Source organism: Parasteatoda tepidariorum, chromosome 7 (assembly GCF_982258835.1).
Source record: "Parasteatoda tepidariorum strain Cologne lab strain chromosome 7, Ptep-v5.0, whole genome shotgun sequence".
Lineage (NCBI taxonomy): Eukaryota > Metazoa > Arthropoda > Arachnida > Araneae > Theridiidae > Parasteatoda > Parasteatoda tepidariorum.
In genome coordinates, this window is record NC_141761.1 from 29,338,984 (window position 1) to 29,353,557 (window position 14,574).

A 14,574-nucleotide genomic window follows, 5' to 3' on the forward strand; every position below is an offset into this window, starting at 1 on the left:
AAATGTCCAAAAGGAATAAAGACAGAAATAGGCAGTTAAAGGCGTATAATCTAATGAAACCACTTCAATTTGCTCATGTCTTTGGTTTAAATACTAAAAAAAATTTAAAATTTCGTCAATTTTTGTTGTTTATTCAATCGTTTTCAAATAACATTTACTGTTTGATGAAACGTTTTAATGGATAAATTAAAATCTAGTAGCTTAGGCTTAAGCGAAGTTGAAATGCATAAGAGATATGATTCCATCATGATGTCAAACGTGTAACGATCAATTAATCAATTGTATTTGTACAAATTTATTTGGTTCTTTCTTTGATTTTCAATATTTTTCAGTCTTATTTTTCCACGAGAAATCATTGCGCACTGGAATACATGAATTCCGCACAGGTTAGTAATGTTTCTAAAAAAAATGTAACCTTTTTAGGAGTAAAGATGATGGATGATACTAGCTAATGTAATGTTGATTATTTTTTACTGTAAAACTGACTAAAACCATGCTATTGTTTTCACTAGCACTCTTTTGAGTTCCGGTAATAATTTTTTAACATCAACAAATACGGTTCAGTCCATTAAAAGTTTACATTTCTGTATATATATAGTCTAAAATTAGTATAAATTTCCTGAAAAACCTATGCAAATATTGTTTTAGAGATAAAATGCTCTTAAATGAAGGTATCATGAGTATATATATAAAAAAAAAGTGCTAAGAAATCATTTTTTTCGTAGTATTAAATTCAAGCGATAATGTTCATGGCTATCAAAATTTCCATTTAGTTATGTATGGAAGTTGTTTTGTTTTACATGAAAAAAATACCATATGAAAGCAGAAACTTGTATGGAAACTCATCTTTATCTCTAAATATACTCACTAAGTTGTGCTGTTTATGGTAATTTTCTAATTGTATATGTTTGTTATATTGTTATTTCCCCCTTATAATTTTTTTTTTCTCTATCGAAAATAAAATTAAAAAAATTTTGTTTTCTGTGTTGAAATTACTATGTAGGGCTATAATCAAACAAGTACATTATTTTTTAGCTGTTGCATTGTAAAATATAAAGCATTAGATGCTTACTAAAGTTAAAATAGAAGTAACATAATATTCTAATCATACTACATAATATATGCATAATATTCTAATCCTAGCCATATACCCCCCACACCTCTGAAAACAATTCATTATAAAAGGAATTTTGAAATTTTATCTAAAATTTCTATGTATATTTATATTTTAGATGTTCATCTGCCACTGTAATCTAAAATTAATAGTATTTGCCAGCTTTTAATGATAGAAGAAAGTTCTCCAGCAGTATAAATTTACACACTGTTGAAGTTAATTAAAAACAGATAGTGTGTGATCGTTAAACTATTTATTAGTTTCTAAAACGAAAATAAAAATGCTTGCCGCAAGCCTAGTAAATGTATTGTCTTTAAACATTATAAACAAATTATCCCAGTTTAAAGGGAAAAAATAGATGTTTTTTAATATATGCCCATTTGCTCCCATGTACCCACTTAAACCAACCTGACCTTATGGAGTTTTATAAAAAATTAAAACATTTTTTAAAAAAATCATGATTTTCAAAGGAATTTTGCCGAAATCAGGTGGTGACAAAAGAGTTGAAACTGATTACAAGAAATAACCAATTGCGTGGAGAAAGGTTTTTGATTGAGATTTATTGTTCACAGAAAGTTTTTCATTTAACCCTCCTAGTATGGCTGAAAAATAAAATTTAATTCTTTTCAAGAATAAAAAGAAATCCATTCTTTATTTCAACACATTTTTTGTCTTTTTAATCCTTAAATTTATAGGTATTAGCGTTTTTTCTTTTAATTATTCTATCCTTAAAAATTTTACTCTATTCTTTTTTTTTTTTTAAAAAAGAAATAGTAATTATACTAATTTTCTCATTTAGCTAATGGATGAAAAAGGTAGAAAGAGAATGAAATTTAGAAAAAAACACATAAACTATGAGAATAATACGAAGCTGGATGAAGCTCATGAAAATGCAAAATCTTGTAGTTCTAAAAAGAAAAGAAAACGGAACATTTCAGGGAAAAAAAAGGATTTATTTTTTCAAAAGAAAAAAAATTCAAAAAACATCTCTAAATTAATTTTGGACTCTGGCCATATAGCTAACACTGTTTCCAATGAGATCAGCGCTGATGCAGACATTAAAAAAGGAACCATGCATGATAGCGAGGAAGAGTTTTTAGCTTCTACAAAAGCTAAAAAAAGTTTCAAACAGTCCGTGAAAAGCATCAAGAAAAATGTTTCTCTGAAAAAAAAATCTAGTGATTGTATAATTTCTCAAAACATTCAAGTTAAAAGGAAGCATTCAGACTTAAACCTTTCTTCTGCAAAAAACCCAAAACGTAAGAAAAACCTATCATGCGACTCTAACAGTTTCAATAATAAAAGCAAAAAAGACCGTAAAAAAGCTTCGGTTCTTCAAAAAACAGAGACTGAAAATTTTAGTGAATCTGATTCAAATGAGGATCAAATATTAAGAAATGAATTAGAAAGCTTTTCTATTTATAAAAATATTCAGAAATTGATAAAAGATGACCCTTCTTTATTGGCTTCTGCAAATTATGAAGAGGAATTGTCTGAGACTGAATCTGTAAGTTTAAATGAAGAATCGTCTGAAGAATGTGCAGATGATAGTGATGGCTCTAACACAGAATCCAAAACCTTTTCAAGAGATAAATTAGCATCAACTTCTAATAAAAAGGAAAAATTGATAGCGATAAAATATTTTGATAGGACTCTATTGAATAAAAAGGAAGTAGTTGCCACGGCATGTGCAACCTCATCTAGCGATTTTGTTAGGACTCAAGTTAATAAAAATGAAAAAGTTGTTGCTACAGCAAGTACAGCCTCATCCCATGATTTTGATAGGACTCAGAAGGTTAGTTTAGCAAATAAAGATGGAAAAGTGATTTCACAAAGTGTTGCATCCAATTTAAAAAATAAGGCTCTTGAGAAACTTCAAGGAGCAAAATTCAGATACCTAAATGAAAAGCTTTACACAGAAAGTGGGAAAGATTCTTTCAATTATTTTCAAAAGAATAGAGAGGAATATATGGATTATCATAAAGGATATAGTTTGCAAGTTTCTAAATGGCCTTTGAATCCTGTGGATAAAATAATTAGTTCTTTGCAGAAAATGTAAGTAAGATTATTACTTTTTATTCTAGTAAATGTAAATCCAAATTTGTAAATCCTTTAAGCAAAACTTAATTTGATCTTGTTACTCAAGTTATCATATAAAATAACTATGGCAATTTTCTTAAAATGTGATTTTTTTTTTTTTTTAACGACAGGTACTGAACTTACGTTCTTCGCCTCAGAAGATGCCGGAAGTGTTGCTCATTTAACCTTAACCAGCGTGCACCTATGAACCAAGCAACATTATCTTTGCCACACTGCCACAGATACCGGTTCATAGGCTGGACCACATTCATGCATCACACACAACAGAGAACAACACTCAGAGAGAAATATCCGTGCCCTGCGCGGGATTCGACCCCACAGTTATTAGCTTTACAGTCAGGTACACTAACCTCTTGGTCACTTGGCAGGCTCTTAAAAGATGGACCCTATTATACCATAAGGGAAGAGGCATGGTAGAGATGAGCTAAGCTGAGTCTGGGCTTGTTTGCTAAAAAAAATGTATAGCATCATTTTCCTATAATTTCTAACTATTATGAAAATTATACGGTTCAAATATTAGAAAATAGGTCGACTCAAATTGCCGTATAGCTCCTCAAATTTTAACAATTATGAGGGTGTTTCGAAAAGTAAAGGTACAATGGATCGCATTCCTTAAAAAAAAAAACATTTATTTAGAAAACGTCAGTTACATCTTATTGACTCAATTATTTATTATTTTTCGACATAATCACCCTCGTTATCCAAACCTTTGTTAAGTCGGTGCACAAGCTTTTGTATCCCACAGTCATAGAAGATTGCCGCCTGTTGTCAGAACCACATTACAACTTCATCTTTGATCTCATCATCGTCGTGGAATGATTTTCCACCAAGATGTGACTTCAGGTAAAGGAATAAATGGAAGTCGCTGGGCGCAAGGTCCGGGCTGTATGGCGTATAGTCCAATACTTGCCATTTGAATTGTTTGAGTAGTGCTTTGGTTACAAGCACTGTGTGAGGCCGAGCGTTGTCATGAAGCAAGCGGACTCCATTTGTCAGCATTCCCCTGCGTTTGTTTTGAATTGCCCTTCGAATACGTTTCAAAGTCTGGCAATATGCAGCAGCATTAATTGTCGTTCCGGGAGGCATAAATTCCAACAGAAGAATGCCTTGTCTGTCCCAAAATGCAGAAGCCATGATTTTTTTTGCTGAAATCGAAGTTTTGAATTTCTTGGCTTTGGGGGAATTCGAATGGCGCCATTGCATTGATTGTTGTTTGGATTCAGGTGTATGGTGCTAAACTCACGTCTCGTCACCTGTCACAATGTGATCAAGAAACTCATCACCTGCTTTTGCGTAGCGTGTGAGGAAGTCGAGTGCAAAGCCCATCCTTTTCTTTTTGTGTTCTTCTGTTAACATTTTTGGAACCCAGCGCGCACACAATTTCCTGTACCCTAACTTGACAGTCACAACTTCACAAAGAGTTGTCATTGACACTTCCGGTATGATCTGACGCAATTCTTTCAATTTGAGACGTCTATTTCCACGAATTGCTTCCTCCGTTCTCTGAAGAAGGGCATCACAGATGGCTGACCTGTTCTTTGTTCATCATGAATATCGGTCCTACCTTCAGAGAGATGACGACACCACTTAGTTACATTTTGTCTATTCATAACGTTCCCATAAACAGAAACAATTTCTTTATGAATATCCGCTGGTCTCTGACCTTTTGCATGAAGAAAACGTATGACGGAGCGCACTTCGCATTTGGCGGGATTCTGAATTGCCGCAGTCATTTTAAATACGACCTACTCCAACCAGAATCAACGTTGAAATGCCAAACGACCGTGAGGAGAAAGCTAACGGTTCAAGGTTAAAACCTGTGTTGCCAACTTGCTCGCCAAAACTTTTCTTTTCCTCTGGCGTATGGTGTATCTTTACTTTTCGAAACACCCTCGTATCTGTATCACACGCTTCAGGTAAAAAAATTAATAAATAAAAAAAACTTGTTAACTTTACCTCAGGGTAGGCAGGTTTTTAAATGCTTCACTTCGTCAGTTTTCAACCATTTTAACTGTAGATTAAGCTGTAACATCAAAAACTTCTTATTTAAAAATAGAATTTAATTTATAGTTTTTTTATAAATAATAATTTTTCAGATCTAACACATAGCATGTAGTATTTAAAGTCAGATGTTAAATGTGCTAATTTTATTCAATCAAACCTGTTTTAATGCAAGTTAATAAAAAAAAATTGATAGGAAAATACCTTTTTATTGCATAAAGTTTAAATTTGTAATCCACATGATTAGTTCTGAAAAATTAACCAAGTGGTTAGCGTGCCTGACTGCGAAGCCAATGGCTGTGGGCTTGAATCCCGCTCAGGGCATGAATGTTTTCCCCAGTGTGTTCTCATCTGTTATATGTGAATGTGGCCCACCCTATGAACGGGTATCTGCGTTATGGGAATTTTCTCGCCTCCGTGGCTTTGATCACAAGATACTCATCAGGCAACACAAAATAGGCAACATTTCCAGCAACTTCCATAGTGAAGAATGTTAAGTTCTGTGGTTGCTGTTAGAAAAAAAAGCTCTATGTATTTTTATTTATAAATAATAATTTTTGTATTTGTATAATGTATTATTTCTATGTATTTTTATGTATTATGTATAAGTAAAATATGTATAAAATTTGCTTTAAATAAAATATGCTAATTATTAAAAAAAAGAGCCTGAAACAATGTTTAAGCTGTATGAACTTTACTTACTCTTGTTTTTCTTGTTTAAAGTTCATACATTAATGTTGTTGTTTAGTGTTCTTGTTCTAATCTCAAAAGCATAATAATTTTATTAATTATCTATTTTTTCATTCTTTTACCTAACGCATGGTAATATTTGGCACACATATACGATGTTACCCAGGTTGTAGGATACTAACTAAAAAATTTTTTGCACTCTCTCTCGTGATTCGTTCAATGTCGCACATTAGAAGGCCCTTGTATTTTAACTGTATATTTATTTCATTCCTCGATTTAATTAAAATTACATTGAAGAACTTAATATAATTTCAATTAGAAAAAATTGCAGAAAAATATTAATTGTGCCTTGTTTAAATTTTTGTTATATTATGATAGTTTATTTATTGTTTTATTTTTTTGTCACTTTTGTTTGTCATGTTTTAACAGGAAGAAAAATATAACAATAGCTGACATGGGATGTGGTGATGCTAAAATTGCACGTACTCTTTCAAGCTGCATTATTCATAGCTTTGATCTGGTAGCATTGAATGATTTTGTGACTCCGTGTAATATTTCAAAGGTAAAATGTTTCTTTTCTTTAACTATTGTTGAACATATTAAAATACTGATTTAATTGTATTTTCTATCATAAATAAATTTAATGAAGATGTTACTTGTGTTTTGCTGATTATATTCCCTTTTGAATTTTATAGCAATCAGTAGAACATTTTATTCCTGTTTTGAGAGTTTCTTTTCTTTGTTTTATCTATATATATGGAAACAAATAACCAAATGCCAATTTTGTTCTTTATTCATATGAAGATCCTGATAACAGCTAAATTGCACCTGAACAATTCATTCCAATGTATTTTAACTCCAATAACATCAGCATATTTTGAAAAATAATATAAATAGTCATTACAAAAATAATAATAATAATAGCATTATTCAAATTACAAAATATTGTTTTGCATCACTGTTAGGAATTCTGTTCCATTGTGATTAGGGAAATTTGAATCACTTAATTTTTTTCCCAAGGAAATCATTGATTTAAATTAAAAGTATATTTTGTAAGCATATTTTTAAGTTGTGATAAAAACTTTATTGATTATATAAAGTATTCAGAAATGAAAGCAGAAATATATAGAAAAATTGTTATGCTTCAAATTCTATAAAGAGTTTTGATAATTTTTTATCATATATCAATTATATTTTATTAAGTGCCTTTTTGCCTCGAAATTTCTTACTACATTTCTCAAAACTTTTTACTACATAAAGTAAGCTTTACTTCTACTTTGTTCATCTCAACTGCTAACATATTATGTAGCTTGTGTGCGTAATATTTTTATTCTTTATAATATATTTTTATTTTTTAGAATATATAATTCATTATGCCTTCTTAAAATTACTGGTGTTATAAAATATCACGTAAAACATTTATGTTTTGGATTCAATTGGGATACTTTACGGCATGCATGAATAGAGATGTTCATTTCTCATTTTTATTTGTGATTTAAAACTATTACGATAATATCAAATTCGTTTTTATTGACTTGAAAAAGAAAGAAATTTATATTGTATTAATTAAATTGCTTTTCATGCTATATGTTATAGATTGACCTGTATCAACATATCAGATATTTTGTATTTAGTATTTCAAAATACCTAATACTTGGATATCTGACGCCCAGTGGCTGAGTGGTAGCCTTTTGCCCTCTCGTGCCACAGGTTCTGGATTCGATCCTCAGACCGGGCTAGGTAGGCTCTGCCTTTCATTCCTTCAATGGATCGATAAAATGCATGCTTGGGTACTAAACACTGGGGTTTCTACATTTGGCTGACCCCCCAACCAGAACATATTTTCCAGCACCCCAGAGCCGAAACTCAAGAAAACTGAGTTGGGCACAGTAGGCCTTGGCCCTCCATGGACTGTCATCCCATTGAAATTAGTTTAGTGCTTGGATCTTGAAATTAACGTATACATTTTGTACACATTTGTATAAAAGTAAATCGTCAAAACAAATGAAGAATAACTTATTGATTTTATTCATTTCTTCTGTAGATGGCTGTCCTGTTTTAAAATTCAAATACAATTTGATTTCAATAGTACAAAAAAAAAAATGATATCAAGTAAATACTCATTATCATAAATTATTATATTCAATGAAGATATGAAAATGAAGATATGAAAATTAATATGTGTCACTCTTAAAATATCTACTTTTTTAAATCAGTTCAAAAAAGTAACTAATACTTCGGGGCTAAAATTGATATTAATCTATTCACCGATTTGGATTACTTTGTGTATTTATTTGGGACCAGGCATCAACTTGTATTCTCATACGGACTTAGGTTGATTCCATGGATTCATATCAATTGAAGATTAGTCTCAAACTATTAGTTATTTTTTTTAACTGATTCAAGAAAGGAGATATTTCAAGAGTAACACAAGTTGATTTTTTTATCTTCATAATTTATGATAATGAGAATCTTCTTGATAGCATTTTCTTTTTCTGGTATTTGAATATTGTTCCAAATTGAAAACTTACAAAAGAATTTCCACAAATACTTGTAGCGAAACTAATTATATTTACTTTAAAAAAAATTTTACTTTAATTTTCACTTGAACTTTTTTATCTGAATATTTTGATAAAAATTACAAACCATTTGTTTTATTTTAAATGTTAAATTATGAAGATGAAAATTTTTTTTTTTTTTGATTAACTTCATTTTGATTTGTATTCACGAAATATATTCCCATGCGCTGTCTGAATTATTAGATTCATTTGAAATTCGAATTAATTTCCCCAGTTTTAAAGAAATGAAAAATATTTTTCATTTAGTTTTCTTGTAAATGTTTTTAATTTTAGTATTTCATTTAGTTTATTATTTAATTTTAATAAATGTATGGATTTGTGCTTGTGAAATATCCTGTATTACTGGTCATAGATATGGTATACATATTTTTATAACTTCATTAAAAGTAGGGATGTTTAAGTCATGCTAAGTAGGTCTTTTCTTTTCCTTTTTACAAAATATTGATTTTTTGTTTGCCTTAACTACTGAAAATTACGTTAAGAAATAATGAAATTTTTAATTTAAAATGTTTCATCTCCTCTCTAAATTAAGATTGATATCTAAAAACTTACTTTGTGCTATGTAGACTAAGCAAAAAAAAAAAAAAAAAAAGTGAATGAAACATAAATAAAAATACAGAAAGGGACATAGTATAGTTTCGGTTGTATAAACAAGACCCTTCCTCCATGCTTAAACACAAGAAATAATGTTAGAGAAATAAAGAAAGAATTAAAAAGTGGTTTATCCAATAGAAACAGGAACAAGTTTGAACAATATAATAAAAAAAGGGGGATAAAAAACAGAATAAATTAGAATAGACTTTCAAAATTAGGAACTGGTGAGATACTATAAAGATCATTAACTAATTAATATTAGAATTTTTGAAAAAAGAAACTGGATGCTAGAGAAATCACTAACTGAACTATTAGAATTTTTTTAAATATGGAATAGAATTATTAAAACATTTTATATTTTGAATCAAAGAATCTTTAGTCAATTTTTTTCCTCACTTGAAAGTGTTTTAACTCGGAGTATAATCTTAAAGTGGTAATTATATTTTCTGTTTTTTTAGGTTCCTTTATCAAATGAAAGTGTTGATGTTGTTGTGTTTTGTTTATCTCTCATGGGAACTAATTTGAAGGAATATATCCAAGAAGCATACAGAATTGCTAAATTTGGGTAAATTAACAAAAATAGTTTCAGTTTATAATTGTGTATAAAAAAATTACTAATATGTATGTATTTAAGTATTAAGGTTGGATTTAAAAATTTTATTTTTCATTAAACATTAAAATACATTTTTTACTTGTCATTTTCATTATATGTGTTTCATGTAATGTCCTATTACCATCCAACATCTTTCAAATTGGCATGATGTGGAGGACAATTTTGGCATGGCAATGCTGAATTAAGCGTACGCGGGGCCCTAGGCCATTCAAATTTTTGGGGCCCTTAGATTAATTTTTTTTTCGTATATTTTTTATTTATTCAAATATGAAATTATTTATATATCTTTTCATTTATGAAAGCATATTTAATATAAAAATAAATAATAATAAATTAAATTTTACTTTATTTTGTTAAATTAGAACTAAAAAATAATAAAATTTTGAAAAAATTTGTTAACACTTTACAAAATTAACGCTACTATAAAATTGGTATTCAAAAATCTTTTTTTCTGCTCTTGCTATCAATGAACTCATCTATAATTTTATCAATATTAATTTCTAGGAGAACATCCGATTTGATAAACATCAAACTTAGCATGTCTAATTGCTTTTGAAACATGATGCTTCTTTGCTCATTCTTGATTTGTTTCGAATGACAAATTCGAACTTGAAAAACATTAGAAAATCTTGTAATACATAAACTAAAATAATACTTCTAAGTCAAAACTAAAATAAGTAATAAATAAATATGATTAACATAACGTAAAAAAATTATCGTATTTTATTAATATATATTTGAAATTGATTTTTTTATTTTTAAGAATCATAAATTTTTTTAAATTTATTTTCAAAAAATCCATTTTAAGGAGGCCCTAGGCAATGGCCTAGTCTGGCCTAATAGGTAATCCGGCACTGTGGCATGGTTATTCTGAGTAAGCTGAAAAGTCTTTCCATCTTTAGGGAAATCCACTTGCAGTGGATCCCTTTCCATGTTGACATTTCTGGCAATGAGTCTGCTGAATCCTTTGCTAAAAGTGGCACAGTTCTGCTCTTGTTTCAATTTTTCCAGAAGTGTATTCTCGCTTTATTGTATTCTACACAGTCCCGCTGTACCTCCTGTTCACCACTGGTATCAGAGTAGTCGCCATGGTGGTTCCCTGTCCCTTCAGTGCAACAGAAAGAGCAGACTGTCATTTCTCATTTTTGCAGTGATCATCTGTAATGTATGAGATACAAAAACAAAATAAAGGTTTTCCCAACATGTTTTAAAACTGTCAACCTACACCGGACCATATCCCCGACAGCCTTGGTCTTTCTAGAGTAGATCTTTTTTTAGATTTGCTCAGTATTGCTGGTGGTTTTGATTTAGCTTTGCTAACAATCGGGAACTAGAAACAACATGCTGTTATATAGTTTAGGTACGTCACCACAAAGATTCACCCCGATTATTCAATTTGAAGAAAATGACTTGTAATAAATTTAAAAGATAATTTTTTATCTATACATATAATAAAATAACGAATTTGTGTATGTCTGCAAACCCAATTGTGGGCAAACCGCAGGCTCTAAAACTACGACATTCAACATGAAATTAAAAGTGCAATTGTAAACAGATTACAAAGGCAGATTTTGGATTTTTTGATTATATTTTTTATTCAGAGACATTTAAAAATGGAATTTTCTCATTGATTTAGCTGAATCCATTGTTTTGAAGTAAATTATAAACAATTCAGTTTAGTTAAACAATTTAATGATAACATCGATGTTTGCTAGCTTAGAGCTCTAATCCAAAGAGTTAGTTTATTCCGCATTCTATAACTTAATTATTTATTAATGCCAGGTTAATTTTAATTATCATGACAGGTTATCTGAATAATTAGCGTTATTGTTGTATCATCAAAAGAATACATGACCTAATTAGTATTTTTAAAGTTATCAATTGCTGGTTTGGGTAACCACAGATAATTTATTTGATGTTGGAGAAATTTTAAGTGGTTCCACCAATAGAGCAAAAATACAAATAGAGAAAGCCCGCTGTTATATTTCCCCATCTTTCTTAGTCCCAAACATCAGAGTTTCAACAATCACTTGCTCCCTCTAATTCAGCAATTTTGTCAGAGAGAGAAGGGTCATGTGACAGCTCAGAGGAATTCTCTTTTTTTGGTAATTTCTTATTTTGTATACAAGCAATTGAGAAAAGTTAAAAGTTTTAGAAACATTAAAATTAGCGATACAGTGAAATATTGGATAATTTTTCGTCAAGCCGCAACTAAATTAAAAAAAAAAAAATTTTTAATGCATAGATATTGTAACAAATTGTTTACATTTTTATGACAGTAAGAAAATTTTCATATCTGTACGGTTTTTAAAATGGTAAAAAATTTTTGATTCTCACTTAAGGGGACTTTTTAAGTTTTGAAAATGGTTTTAAAAGATTTCATATAATTTACGCTAGCAAAGCAAGTTGTAACAGAAGTTTTTTCTATGAATCTCCAAAATTTTAAAATTGTCAAAAAATATATTTCATAATTAATCAATAATACATTACCGTTTAAAACTTATTTCGAAAACCTTCATATACAATGTGAATAAGCGCAGAAGGAAAGAAACAACATTGTTGCCAAAACTTTGCCTTCTACATTATAGAAATAAAATTTTTCTCTGCAACTAAATGTGGAGCAATAAATTACCATATTTAACGCTTTTCAGCTTTACATTTCAGTAGAAATTTCAGCATAAAATTTCTTTCATTCAACTAACACAGGAGAAATGGGATTTGAAAGTGTTCTTTATCTATTTGCCCAATAGTCACATGGTTTCATTATGAGGACAAAGATTATTGACATGGGCTTGCTAAGTTATATTTATAACTCTATGGTCCCTCGAGTCCAATGGTCTAAAGTTAATTTTGTTGCTTTTCCAACATAATATATTCTTTTTACAATTCTTCAATTTGTTAAGTTTCAATCATAAATTAAACTACAAAATATGCTTGTTTATGTTAGGCATTGTGATAGAAAGATTCCTCAATATATAACCAGGGAAGTACTATAGTTCTAATAAACATAATTTATTGCTTGCATAGCAGTTTTATGAAAAAGCTTGTAAGTGGACAGATGTAATAGCCTTAAGAATACAGTGGCGAAAGCATTACCACCATTCAAGGTTATATTTAAAGAAAAGTGAGAGGCATACACTGCTGACTATTTGCAATAAGCAACAAACATTCAATGATGAGTGTTTGCATTACACTCACCGTTCTGCCCCTAAAAACCATACATCTGCGCTTTGCTCTGCTCTGGACACGCCCATCTTAGCACAACTTTGTATTCAGTTCAAATGCTCTCAGATGAACTGGTTCATCTGTTATTCGGAATCTACATTCTTTCTATTTTTCTTTCCTTAATTTATTACTTTGGTGGTTGTATTGCTACTGCATTTCAAGGTCTGCCCACTTTTCGTCCAGGCAACCTTCATTTTTCTATTTTGTATTGCAGTGGAATACTCAAGATAGCTGAAGTTGAGAGCCGAATTCCAAATTTGGATCAGTTTATTAAAAGCATACAATCTTTAGGATTTTCTATAGAGAAAAAAGTAAGTAAAAATTCTTCTATTATTTAGTAACTTTTAATAGACAATGAATGATTTCACAGGTCATTTGAGGCTTCTGTTTGTGGCGTAAAATCTCATGCTAATCTCATTTTCTATGCCGTAAAATCCTAACGAGAATTTTAAACCTTTTTTTTTCTACTTTTTTTAAAAATAATCTATAAAAAATTTTCTAATTGATATATCAACGAATGAATGCACAAAAATGTTAAAATAAATATTGTAAGCACTAAGAAAAAAAATTTTTTTTTGAAAATATGTTAAAATAACAAAGCCCTAGAAATTTAAAAATTTTGAATTTTTTTTTTAAATTTTAAAAAAATTAAACTGTTTAACTATTTTTTGAAGATAAATAATTGATTATAAATTAAATGAGCATGTAAAGCATTCACAAAATGAATAATTATACCTTTATTGTAAAAAAAAATGTTGCAAGGGTACCATGACCCCCTACTATAGTAACTTTTATACTAGCTAACTAACTAATTTAATATACTAACTAATAATATATACGAACTTTTTTTTAAATCTAAAACCAAAATTATGTTAATGTTTTCGGTAATAAGTGATGCTATGCACACATCTGATTAATGTTTTTTTATTCAGGAAATGCTCCATATCTGTAGAAAATAATCAAAAAATTTAATAAAATATATTGAATATTGTTTTGATTGATTTCATGGATAAGCAAATTTTGTTTATGAAGTTTTTTTTTTTTTTTTGTATTGTACATGTTGTACTAATTTTCCTTAGTTTTAAGAGTATGAAACCTCAAACATCTTGTTGACTTAATTTAATCTTAATATTTCTAAAAAATATTTTTTCTTTCTCTATAGGATGTGGAACACAAATTGTTTGTATTTCTGGAATTCAAGAAAATGAAGAAAAATAAAAAAGGTGCTAGAGTACAAGATATAACACTTAAACCGTGTTTGTACAAAAAACGATAGTTATAAAAGTGTAACCAACAGAGTTAATAAAAGAGAAACTATGTCATAAATTTGTGAAATAATTATTCAGTCTTGATATTTAAAAATCGAACTTGGTATTAAAAAAAAATCTGAAATGCATTCAACTTTGTCACTCTTAAAATTATTTTTTTTTGTCAAGAAAATTTATGCAAATGTCCTATTAAAATTTGAAAAAAAAATAGTTAAAATTGTGACAAATCGTTTTTGCGTACAATTTCATTACACTTAATTGTCCTTATTAATTAAAAAATGATGATTTTATGAGTTCGTGGCACGCCAAGGCCTCTTTTGATATTTCGTAAATTGTTCTATAATAGGAATAAAAAGTCGCATTGATCAGTTTGGCTCGGTTGCAATTTAA

At 29.4% G+C, this 14,574-nt stretch overlaps 1 protein-coding gene across 1 annotated transcript; it reads left to right on the plus strand.

The window, feature by feature from the left end:
- Positions 1 to 43: 43 nt before the first annotated feature.
- Positions 44 to 14,242, plus strand: LOC107447557 (uncharacterized). The gene is made up of 6 exons (XM_016062490.4): positions 44 to 386; positions 1,914 to 3,169; positions 6,335 to 6,467; positions 9,537 to 9,643; positions 13,131 to 13,227; positions 14,079 to 14,242. Exons 1-6 carry the CDS (start codon positions 372 to 374, stop codon positions 14,190 to 14,192), a joined length of 1,722 nt encoding a protein of 573 aa, XP_015917976.3. The 5' UTR covers positions 44 to 371; the 3' UTR covers positions 14,193 to 14,242.
- Positions 14,243 to 14,574: the final 332 nt, after the last annotated feature.

Coding starts and splice junctions, on each gene's coding strand:
- LOC107447557 (XM_016062490.4), top strand. Junction 9,644..13,130: donor TACAGAATTGCTAAATTTGG/GTAAATTAACAA, acceptor TTTGTATTGCAG/TGGAATACTCAAGATAGCTG. Junction 13,228..14,078: donor GATTTTCTATAGAGAAAAAA/GTAAGTAAAAAT, acceptor CTTTCTCTATAG/GATGTGGAACACAAATTGTT.